Source organism: Temnothorax nylanderi, unplaced genomic scaffold (assembly GCF_030848795.1).
Source record: "Temnothorax nylanderi isolate EJ_2023f unplaced genomic scaffold, tnyl_v1.0 TNYL_tig0074_pilon, whole genome shotgun sequence".
NCBI lineage: Eukaryota > Metazoa > Arthropoda > Insecta > Hymenoptera > Formicidae > Temnothorax > Temnothorax nylanderi.
The window spans coordinates 596,126-608,947 of NW_027249136.1; the positions used below are offsets into that span (position 1 = coordinate 596,126).

General features: G+C 39.0%; 1 protein-coding gene across 11 annotated transcripts in view; it reads right to left on the reverse strand.

Moving 5' to 3' along the window:
• Nucleotides 1-12,822, reverse strand: part of LOC139774149 (neurotrimin-like) — a 307,096-nt gene that overhangs the window by 181,602 nt on the left and 112,672 nt on the right. For 3 of the 11 annotated variants that reach the window (XM_071709177.1, XM_071709180.1, XM_071709178.1), the window contains one exon: nucleotides 12,264-12,355. The exons of the other annotated variants lie outside the window; for them this stretch is intronic. In XM_071709177.1, coding sequence (XP_071565278.1) covers nucleotides 12,264-12,288 — 25 coding nt within the window. In that variant the 5' untranslated portion in view covers nucleotides 12,289-12,355. Of the gene's footprint in view, nucleotides 1-12,263; nucleotides 12,356-12,822 lie in introns of those variants that run through there. 11 annotated transcript variants of the gene reach the window in all.

Consider the following 12,822-nt stretch of genomic DNA (forward strand, 5'->3'; position numbering starts at 1 on the left):
TAAGTCTTTTTTTAGTCAGAAAGGTTTAATGTCAGCTTCCCTCCGGGCACGATAAAAACCTCGACAAAATAAAATACAGGGGACTCGTGTCGCCGGAGCGACGCGTAAAAAGCGATGGCCGGTATTACAGAGGCATTAGAGCCAATCCAGATCTCTGCGATGGCCCAGCGACAAAATACGTCGGATATTTTCGACGCGAAAAGCGCCCAGGTCAAAGTATCGCGAATACCAGGCGAAGCTTACGCTTTCGCTCTCGCGCTGAATTACATTCCGATCGCTTCACTTGCCGGTGCAACGCTGCGTTCGGTGCATCCGCTTATTGTATAGGGTGTCAAAAGTATTCGACGCTTGAGGCAGTTTGCATCTCTACGAAGCAACCGCGTCGATCGTTTTCGAAAACAATCACTCTCGTGAGGGCATCAGAGCCAATGATAATATCCTTTTGCCAAATATAATATTCATTGTATATGAATTCTTTTCTTAGCTTCTATTACTAAATTTTTCATAAACTTTTTTTTTAACAGAACGTGTAGTAATTAACATACCGTGGAAGTACTGTTGCGAATGTTACTTTAGAAATTCCTTGCCTCACTTTTATTCGCTATAGTATGAAGTTCCAGAGATTTTTATCGTAGTTCTCTGATTTTCCGGTTTTCCGGACTTGTAGCAATCTTAGATACTATCTTACGCTGTACTCTGCTTAGTAAATATACAGTGCTTTACCGGAATCGTTTCTGTATTGCCGTCTCTCTTGTTCTTTTAAAATGTTTTACTCGGAAAAAAAATTGGCGACTCTTGAGCAAAGTGCCTTACATTCATTGGCACTTAATGCGCTCTCGTGCATATTGAAAATCGAGGGAAAACTCGGCGTGGCCTAATATCGGTCGCGTGCGAGATAATAGCGGTGAATATAGTATTGTGGAACAGAAACTCCTTCGACGTACGGAAGGCAAAAGCGTATCGACTCGCACGCTAGGGGAGATTCTTGTTTCGTGAGTTCACCGAACCAATCGTGAAACAGTCTTTTGAAGTTTTCCAAAGAATAAGAGCCGTCCGCATCATAAGCTAATTAAAGATACAAAAGGTATTTAAACGTGATACGGCAAATAAATAAAAACTCATTCCTCTAAATGAATCCAAACAAAGATAGTAAGGATGAACGAAGGCAAACGAATATTTAGGACAAATATGATCGAACATAACAGTCTCTTTCCTTTGATGTACCGACAAAAGATAGAATATTTCGATGTCAATTTGGGCTCATTCGTGCTCGTCATTTATCGAAACAAGTTCATTCATTCGTGTTTATTCGCTCTTTATTCAGTCTTTGTCCGAATCTGAAATGGATTATTCTACTTGTTTTACCAACGTGTAGCAACAATTTATGTTCCCCAAATATATTTATGCGTATAATGTATTTAACGTGCAGTAACTTTTAGTTCTAAATTAAAAGAACGATATTAAAGAATTAATATTATTTATCAGATAATTCGTATAAGTATTTCTCAAATCACTTTTGGAGAGAGGTACGACGCTCGATAACCATAGCGCAATAATTAATCGTTGTCAGAAGCGAGATGTGTTGTCGTAGACACGTCAGCCGTGTATATCCGATATTGCGGCAAGGATATCGGAGTCGGTGAAGGCGGAACGAGTTAATCCAGTGCGCGCGAGGAAATCTGGCATTAAAGTTTCATGAATGAAAGTGCCGGTTCGGTTTCGCGTTTGCTCGGTCGGTTGCTTTTTTTTCCATATCGCAGCAGCGGACCGCGCAATATTAGTTGAACCGCTATATCCCGGCATAAATAGCCGAAATCGATGGTACACGCCCGGCGAACGGTGGAACCATTGGCGCCATTGCCGCGAGCAAGGACGATGCAACCGGAGCCACCGCTGTCGTCGTCGTCGTCGTCGTCGTCGTCGTCGTTACCATCGTCAGTGTAGCCGCAGCTGTTCCGATTCCTTGCGAATAAATTATTCACGTTTTCCGCCCTCAGGCTCACATGGTACGTACGGTCGCTCACGCGCACGGCCGCGGCCTTCCGGTCGAAATGCGGTTAAGCTCGTCTTTGCGCGGGCCCGGAAGCCGCGCTGGATGGCCTTCGTTATAATTGAACCGAATTCAAATCCCGCGTAACGGGCGGAAGCGCAATCGTCGCGATCAATGTTTGATCCTGGCGATTGCGCGGCGATGATTAATAATGGGCAATTAGCGCTGCCGTATCTAATTATTCATGGTTAACGTTCATTAGCGCCCGTCGACCAGCTTGATTCTGGGTTAAAGAGAAAACGGGACAAAGACCGTGTGGGAGGAAAGCGTTCCGGCTTCTCACGCGACTATGTCTTACTGTAATCCCGTCATGTTAGTCGCGTATAAGATTTTGGATAATGAATAGAGCGCGGGACATTTGCAGCTACGGTTCACGAATAAGAGATTGATGTAGCGGTGCATTATGAAATTGTTATGATAGCATTAAGCACAAGTCGATATATCAATCACTAGAAAATACAACAAATTGAATAAAAATATACATATTTGTGTGACATATACCAGTTTTCATAATACAAGTCTACAAAAAAACTTTGTAACTGTTGTATTTAATAACCTACTTTCAAAACTAATCTTTTAAGCTTTTCCACGTCAGTCGTTTGTCTCATCCATTTTATATCGGTGAAAACTAGAAAGTTCTGTATTATCTGTTAAAAAATAGCGGTAAAATATAGATGTTTGATATATACGTCACTTCTCATAACATAACAAGCATATAAAACTGCATTCAAATAAAATAAAAATTCCTCGTTACTCGTGCTTGGTCTATTTCATATCGGTGATACCTAAAAAGCCATGTAATATCTAGTATTAACGAGGTATGTAGGGACCTGGGCCCGTAGCGGTTGTATAACTGGCCATTCGCATTCTCACCATGGGTTCATCGATCATTTCGCGGTGATGATTCCTTGCGCCAACAGCGGACGGACAAAACCGTCGGCTTTGAAAAATGAGAGCGTCGTGATCCGATATCGCCGAACCACGTCGTACCGCGCTCGCTCGCATCGTCTCTCTCTCTATATATAAAGCAGTATAACGAAATAGGAGTCGAATTACATACGTCGTCGGCTTTATTCTCGCCGTAAACATCCGTCGGATGCCTCAGGTTCGCTCGTCGCGCGAAATGCGAGTCGGACGAACGAGTGCGATGCGTTTTCGGTCACGATTGGTGCGACGCGATGGAGAACTGCCGTGGGGATGACTCTTTCCGGATGGGAAAGCGATGGACCTAGACTCGATCATTGAGAACTTATCTATTCTCTTCATCGATTCACGTTACATCCACGAGTCACGCTTTCGTCCCTACGTATCTATCGGAACATTTGCTGGCGTAATATGAAGCTAAATGGCCAACATTAACTGGCCGAGTCAATCGAATCCAATCGTTTGCGCTTTTAATCTTTCGATTTGCAACAAAAAATATCCATGTTTGCGAAATTTGTAATTTTTAACAAACATAGATGGAAATATTAATATTAAAAATAATTAATACTACCTAAAATAATTAATACGTTTTAATACTATCGAATGATAATTAAATTTTTCTAGTATGACCTGACTATTTTGTACTGCCTTATTTGAATATGAACGAAATATAATCATGGAGCACACATCCAATCGATAAAACGCTGGTCAATTTTATCGAGGAGAAAACTTTTGGGTCGCCAAAATATTTTTCTCGCGATAACAATTCCAACTGTTCGGTGGGAATTTATAGAACCGTAAAAACATCTAGCTTGGCTGCATTCGCGTTTGACTTTGATATAACTTGCCTTTGATAACTTTCGATATATGACGCGAACGAGATCGATGCACATCGTGCGTTCGACTGATTTTGAGATTCATTCATTCATTCATTCTATACCTTGGTAATTAATTATTTTAATTCTTTCAAATTTTTCATTCAAAATCTAAAATTCTCATAATTTATTTGCATATGGACAATACACAAAAATGTTGAAAGAACTTTTATTTTAAAAAATAATGTCCTAGAAAGTTGTTTTTTTATCGCTCTTCATTGCAAAAGGATTATATAATTGTTGTAGCATTTTCTACGCTACAGATGAGAAGCATGCGCGAACATCTGAATAAAGGAATTCGCTTTAGCAATCGCGTCGCAAGCCAAGTACGATTTCGAGAAATTGGCTGTTCCCTCAACCGCGAATCACCAAAGACACGGACGCCCTTGTGTTCCGACAAACGAGCATACTTCGACATCAAGGGGCAGAACTCTCCCTTTAATTGGACGAAGTCCTTGCGAGAGAAAAAATCTGCGAACAAAGGCGGACGATCGGCTTTTCTGTTATGCTGCCGAGAACCGTTAGAGAGATATACATATACACATATAGGATGTTCCAAGTTCGTCTTATTATTTAAATGTAGAAAAAACCATGATTTATAACAATTTTTTTTAAACTCTGTCGGCAAATCTTAAAAATTTTTTTTAAATAACAAATAATTACAAATTACAAAATTTACCCAAATTAATTCTTAAAAATATGACTAGTAAAAATAAAACAATCTTTTTATTAAATTAAATTTATATAAATTTTATTTTATCAAGAGAATATAATATCAAAATTAATTATTAAGATTTTTAATGCGAAAATTTAAAGAAGTAGATCCAATTCAAGTAATTATTTAATTAATTTCAAAAAGCTTATTAAAAATTATAGGATTACTAAGACACCCGATATACACGCTCTAGAAGGAAAGCGATAAGAGGCACAGAGAAAGAAATAGTGTAAAGGGTTGACCAGGCAAGTAGTCGGGGGTGAGCAACCTCGTAAGCCAGATATTTTCCGCTCAATCTGGTGGCCAATAGCTCGAAACTTGGGCTTTTATATTCAGAAGGCGACGAATGCTTCGAACAAAAGGAAGAGAAAAACAATTGCGGGTACCCCATTGCAACAAGAAGATGAAAAGAAAAAGATTTACGCAACTGTGCACTCTGATATTCGATACTTGTTCCTATAATAACAATATAATGAGTTGAACGTAAATGAATATATAGCTCTTCTAATGCTTATTAAAAGAGCATTAACATGGAAATCAATAATAAAATAGAATAAACGCTTCCTAATAGTTTAGATCACTGCATGCGAAGAAATATATTTTTAGTAATCGTAAGAAATAATCGCTATAGTATTTAAAGAAATTATACACACTATTCACTAATACGGCTATATATGTATAATAAAAAATGAAATGCCATACCGTTGTTCAGTTAAATTTCAAAACCATAAAATCTTGATCATTTACCTACTTCTGCGATTAATACTTCAACATACTTGTTATCTTGTAATATGTAGTTTGCACAATGAAGGACATAGGTGGAATGATACTAGCAAGGAGAGGCGTCAATGAAAAGAATAATGACCCCATAACAGATTCTATGTGCCGGCGACAGGAACGAACAATCGTCCCAGATCCATTGCACTGTACAATGGACGACGATTTATCGAACCTCCGCTCCGGCCCGATCCTCCGGTCTGACGTCAAAACCTGGCGCAGATCGATTCGCGTCACACACTTTGTGCGTGCGTGCTATACAGCAAAAGACGATGCGTTCACAGATGATTTAGGACGAAAAAGGTCGCGATACATAAAATTTTGTAATACTATGTCAATACCTTTATCGCCGCTCTATTATCTGTTATAAACGGTTGTTATGCTTGTTGCAAAAATCGAGAGAGTGAGAAAGAGAAGAAATGTTTTCGAATTTCTTGCGAATTTTTGCAAAATTGCGCGATAAGTCGTAGAATAAATTCCCCATTTGTGCAGCATCGAAAAGAGATACATATATAAATTAATTGAAATGTGAATAGTGACAAGTACGTTTCAAGATTATACACAGATTTTAAACAGATTTGTTTAAATTTTAAATCGTTAGCTTGCACTTTGTAACAAAAATACCGGGGAATACCCACTGCTGCTATTATTTGGCATTCAGAAGATATTTCGCCGTTGTAATTTCAAACTACCACAATGCGGCGCGACATTAATGTCGCATTAAAGGCGAAAAGAAGAATAAGTCTCGAGAATCTTCTGGCTAATACAAATTTACGTAAAACCTGCAATTCAACCGACACGGATAAAAATCGCGTCAGCGGAATCTACCTCGAAATACAACCACAAACAATAGTGGAATAATTGACGATTGTGCTTTTTGAGAATTGCAAATTGCACGTGTCAGGATTGAATGCGATACATAAGTACGGTATTCCTCTATAACAAAGTGCTTCTTTTAACTACGGATTCTTTAGATTTTTTTTTTTTTTTTTTTTGACTGTTTATAAGCATGTTAAGACACTAACAGTTTTTGTATTGTACTATAAGCAATTGAAAATAAAGGATTTTTTCAAAACTAAGCTTCACAGAAAAAATTAGGAAAAATAAGATAAAATTATATTTTTTAAATAAACTTTACATTAATAAAATTTTATTTTAAAGCTTAGTTATAGAAATCTATGCATAAACTGCTATATATAAGTATAAAACTCTAGGATATTCTTACTAAAAGAAAATCGATAAGGAATTGGGGTCGAAGAATTTGTAGTTCAAAAAAGATATGCTTCGCGAGAAAGACTCATCTAATAAAAAGCGTTACATCTTAAAATCATTATATATAACTAAAAAGAATATTTTCTTGATTGAGTAAAATAAGAACAAAAGGCGAATGCGAATTTAGATTATTGTATACTTATATTTGTACATTTTTCGTTAATTTTTTATGTTCAATTATATTCATCTTAATAAAAGCATTCCTTGTAACTATTCGTATTATATAAGAGCACATTTATAAAAAGAAAGGTGAAAGCGTGAGAATATAAGCACAAAGAACATCTACATCTGGCATACTCATGTTTTAAACTAGTCGGTAGTCAGTAATTGCCGCAAATTCACACTACCATTATGGGTAACTAGATTATATGGACCATAAATACTTATAATTTATAATTATTAGGCATCTCCCCTGCCGCAGTTTATCGAGCGGAAGAGAAAAATCTCCGTCGAAAGAACGAGAAAGCGTTAACCGCATAAAGGAAGCGCGGTATATTTCTTTTCGCGCATTTACATGTAACGACGCCGACGCCGACGCCGACGCTTCTGTACATTCGAAAAGTTAACGATGCGTACTTTTCACATTTACATAGCAAAAATTTAACAGATGAGAATTAACCTTGATTGATTTGTGTATATAACGACCATCTATTTATCGCATATTTATTTTAAAATTGTAAATAAAATTCCATATGAATAACTGTAGAATTGTTCGATAAAATGTGCCTCATGTTAAATATAAATGGCATATTTTTGTAAATTCTGAATTGAATCGATCCAATCCTTTCTCTTTCTTCAAAATTTTTTACAAAAATTCGCACGAAACTTTTGCTTTGCAACGAAGCTTAATCGTTCTTGACGTGGCCACGTGAATGTTATCGTAATTCATGTTAACATGGCCGAATAGGGGATCGCAGAACTTGCACTGTCGGTGCAAAGTGTTAAATATCGCCGTTACGAAGTTTCGACGTTTCGAAATTGCTCGCGGACCGGATGAAGTTCCCTGTCGGTTGGAATCGATGTTCCCGACATGGCGCATCCTGTATATTCTACAGGCAACACCGCGCGCTTACAACACGATCCGTATCCCGTAATTAGCAACGCAAAGCGTAACGTCGAATTGCGAAATTTACGATCCGAAAATAGATGCAAAGATGATAGAGGAAAGCCGTACTGGAATTGACGCGTTTCTCATAGAGAATATATATATACTCTCTTTGTCTTTCGAGATTTATGAAACCGTCACGTGCAAGCGAAAAGAATAGCAAGGTTTGAATTGCTGCGTAGCTCCGCGAACAGCTGCTTTATTTAATTAAACTGACAATAATGAAACTCCGCTGCGTCTCGCTCGTTCTTCTATTGTTGAATCGCGGCGCCGTATTATGAAATAAATTTCGTAGAGTAAGTTGTTCGGTTTGACGGGTTTCTGGGTCGTTTCATCAACTAATTAAATAAGATTTTTCCCTGTGATGGCCTGCTGGCCTGCTCTTTCCACTCCGACCAGTCCGACCCGATTGATTAATTAATACGTAGTGTAGTGAGATACATGTCGAAATAAAACCGCGTGTGCGATTTGATCAATAACCTCGGTTTTTAAACGAATACGAGGAGAAATGGGGCCGCGCTTTTTCTCCATTTATAGAAAAACAAACCATTGATTAATGTGCAAGCACCGCTCGCATAAAATTGTTTGTCCCGTCTCGTCCCGTCGCGCTACCTCATCCCGTTCTCGTAAGTTTAAATAAATCCATTTATATCTCATTGCGTACAAATGATTATATTGTACATTTTCTTCGGAAGTGTAGTCGCCAAGTAAAACAAGAACATCGTTATTTACCAGTTTTCGCTGCATTTCCGTAAGACGGAACTTTCAGGGTAAGTACGATTGTCAACATTAACATTCTCAGTACAAGTGGGCCGCTTGTACACATGAACATCAGCCTGCTGAGTTTCCTCACTAAATGAACTCGTTAAATCGACACTGCGCGAACTTCCTTATCGTATAACTGCGGCAGCTTTTAGCCTCGCCTCTGGGGATAATACGAAGCAAATTACGGCGTATCCTTCTCGACGATGGCGATGTGCCCGCACAAGTGCTGACAAAAATCTTGGCTTGGATCCCAAATTATTTTACAGCGGTGCGAATTAAGTGTTATTACGGCCGAAATGGATAATACAGATTGCTGCTCCGTAAAATATAAATCGTCGTGCTATCGCTATTTTTTCTTCAAAGAATAAACGCTGCCATTGGAGAAAGAAACGGTAATTACATCATAACATATAATTCGGGGATTAAATAGATATCGATGATTCTATAAATATCATCTTGAACAACTTATAATATCGATAGAAGCTATATCGATCGTCCGACGACTTCATCGAGCTCTCATTTATCGAACATTTCTGGCTCTCGAAGGAAAGCCGTTGTACTCCTTATCTTCTTTTTTCGTGTTCCGTTATTCTGGAACTCGATCGAGCCGCCGAACAAACCTAGTATGGTACTCATCTCCCATCCACATATTCGTCATGCCCAAGGGATTTCAGTTCAATTTGTGACTGTCCTCTCGTCCGATTGTGCCTTTTTTCATCCTTGGCCTCCTACCTAATCCCCCGCTTCCTCTAACCCGACCCGTTCATTTCCGACCAGCGGAGTGTTAAATAAGCTGCAAGTTCATTTGTAATACGCTGCGATATTTCAGTTGTAACGCAACGAATTGAACGAATGCGTGAACCGAATAGTTTCCCACCTTAATATTTCTCCGGCCTTCGCCAAGACGTCAAAGTAGCTCCGGCATAAGGACAGGTCCAAATGTTCTCAAGAACCGTCGTCCTCGAGGATACTTCTGAGTAACTGCACCGTGGTGATATTCCTCGCTCCTGCAGAAAGATTCGGGTGTGGGAGTATGGGACGTGGGACGCGAGTGGGCGGAGCGGGAAAGGAAATCGTCGAGATAAGTCGCAGATACCGGATGCGGCCACGGCGGCAACGTCAACGACGCTCCCCCGCCGATCGACCAGAAATACCCGTGGTGAAGTTACCAGAGAGATAAGATCGCTTCGTCTTATCGCCGGAGAAAGATAGTTCGCGATCAAGCCATCGCCGCTTCCTCTCGAGCACCCCTTTCACAGATCATACGATTTTCTTTATTCGCGAATACTCGTCTGGCGGATCTCTCTCTTTACGAGAGAATCGACTTGGATCGGACTACGACGAAGATATAACGACCACGAGTATTCCTTGTCTCCCAAAGGACCCCATTTGCGATATTGCGCTGAGGTTCGAGAATGCGCCGATATTTTTATCGCAGGACGGGAGTGGTTAGCGACGGCACGCATCAATTTCGTGGTATACTTTAAGCAATCTTCACCGCAAAATACGAGTACCTATGTGATTTTTTACAATTCATTTTTCAGTTTTTTTACGATTAATTCACTTACAGCACTAACGTAAATATAAATATGAAATTAGATCTTAATTTACATATTAAAATAAGCTTTTTACGACATATTAAAATATTATTAAATATATTATTTACATATTAAAATATACTTTACTACTTGTCTCGTTAAAAGAAAAACGATAGTCTTTAATGATGTAATATCTCTGGTTATCATAAATAACCAGAATAACTCTGTGTCAACCGCGCACACTCCGAGTATAATCTGGACTTTCGCAAAAAACTGTGCCAGTTGGCAAAAAAATACCAGCCGACGAAAAACACCTCAATGGAGCTCACACATCGTCGAGACGATAAATTGGAGCCGGCGCGGGCGCGGCTTTGAGAAAAATATTGAAATACTGGAAGCGAACGGCGTTCGCTAGACTATCGTGCGAGCAGAAATGTGGATGAAATATCGAAACCGACCTCGATGATACGCCTCCGTGCAAACTAAATGATATTCGTGCGTTCACGACGATATCTCGGTTATACATGATGGCCGATATACAAAAATAGTAGATAGGAACGTGCTCGTTTATGATAAATTTGTCGTAACGCTCTAACAAAGCTAGCAAATAATTGTGCAAATCCTGTATCAATTATCGTCTCATAGCGCGTACCAATTTCAAAAGCGTAATTACAAAGCTAAAAAAGCTTACTGAAAAATTAAAATAAATGTATTTAAATAAATGTAACACGGCTTCCGCGAGCTCGTTAACGAAGAGCAAAATTAAATTGTTTTATGAAAAATGAATAATATTTGACTGTAAAACTGCCAAATATACGTTTAATATTGATTTTAGGATTAAGCCTAAATCTACAAAATGCGTTTTAAAAAATAATCAAAAAGAATCGCGAACAAAAATGTGGGAAATAGTTAATAATTGTAATTAGAATGTTATGATTATCGGAGACTTTTCGATCCTACGATGTAATTTTGATACAACTGTTACTTTGTTCGATCGATGTCTCGACATATACATGTAGCGATCGGCAGCGCGCAAGATCGCTTTAACATCGGATGCGTGTGGGCATACAAATGGGAAATTTCTTTTGCACAACATATATATCAGAATTCTCTTATAAACGATCTTAACCGCGCTTCTGCGCCGAGATACGCGTTCGCACGTAACCCCATTCACGTGGGCGATGTTTAGCATTTTTCCGGGAGAGCCCGAGGCTCGCTTTACGTTCTCTCGCGAGACCCACCGATGACTCCGTTTTGCGTTTGTGTATCGGAGGAATATAAATAGAGACTTTATCGTCTCTCAGAGAGTCTATCTGCGAAAATGTCGTTAGCATAATGTTTTTGGCGCGACGATGATGCGGAAGATGCAAAGTTAACCGCACTGGGAAGTAGAGAAAGAAACAACGGTTCTGTCGAATGTTTAGAATACGTGTACACACACGACACAACACGACACGATAGCGCTCGACGAGGTCAGCTCCCGTTTGATTAATGGCAAATATTTTACGGAGACGTATGCTCAAAATGCAGAAGCGCGCGACGAATAATTTATAGCTGATTCCAAAAAGCTTGTCGTTCAATACATTTGAAGAAAATTGTCTAAATAGTTTGCCAGAGCAAGAACCTACTCATGCGTTTTAAACGTCACAAGGTACTTATATTCCCGTAAATACTTCGACAGCAATGTCTCATAGGCTAATTTGAAGATTTATATGAAATATTTTATGGCAAAAATTAATTATAAATCGTATTATTCTAACAGGTTGAAGTGAAAACTTAAAAAAATCAAGTTAATGAATACCAGCTTATTTATAATAAGTTCTAAGAGATAAATATCATGATACACTAATATTTATCACGGCTCTTCTGGTAAGTAGCTGTCGATATTTCGCATTTGCCGATGTAAATTCATTCCCGTTTACTACTCGCGCGAACGACTTTTATAGAAACGAAAAAATACCGCTGAGAGAGAGAGAGAGAGAGAGAGAGAGAGAGAGAGAGAGAGAGAGAGAGAGAGAGAGACCTAATTAATCAAATCGCGACTTGGGCATTGTTTGCCACGATTCCTTATCCATCGTAATGACGGTTCAATACCGCGGTTACAACGCGGCCAGCGCATGTCTCCATTATTGACATTTGCTGACAGCGAAGTTGCCCATTTGACACTCCGTGTACAGACAGTAATTATGCCAATTAGAACTACTATATACACACAAGGTTAACAACTATTGTAAATACGTACGATGAATTATTGCAGATTGCCGCATGGCATGCCATCCACAACTTTGCGACGATTGCACCTGGACGTTATATGTACATTCGCCAGCTACTCACCTGAAAATTAAAAAAAATAAGGTATTAATTACATAAAGTTTAAAGTGAATGTACATCGGCCGCCTACCGCCAGCTGCTCGTATTTTCATCTCGCGGCCGCAGAGCGAGAAAGGAATACAGGTTTTCGTTCCGGTATAATTTGAAGTAGAAACTTTACCAATATAAAGCAATTAACAGAGCGAGCCGAATGGTGAATACCAAATGAGAAGAGTGATGCAAGTGCAAACGCGAAACGAGGCCAAAAGCAGCGGAGGGGGGGAGGGGATTCGACATCGCTGCTGATTTCAACTCCGTTTGATATTTTCGATGAAAATGTTCTACAACTGAATCGCAAAAAGCGCGCAGCTTTCGCTGCTACTTTACATGATATTAATCCGCTATGTCCGATGTGCGATAGTATAGTTCAATTTAAAAAAAAAAGAAAGAAAAAAGAGTTACGCTAATCCTTTCGTCAGATTTTTTTCACG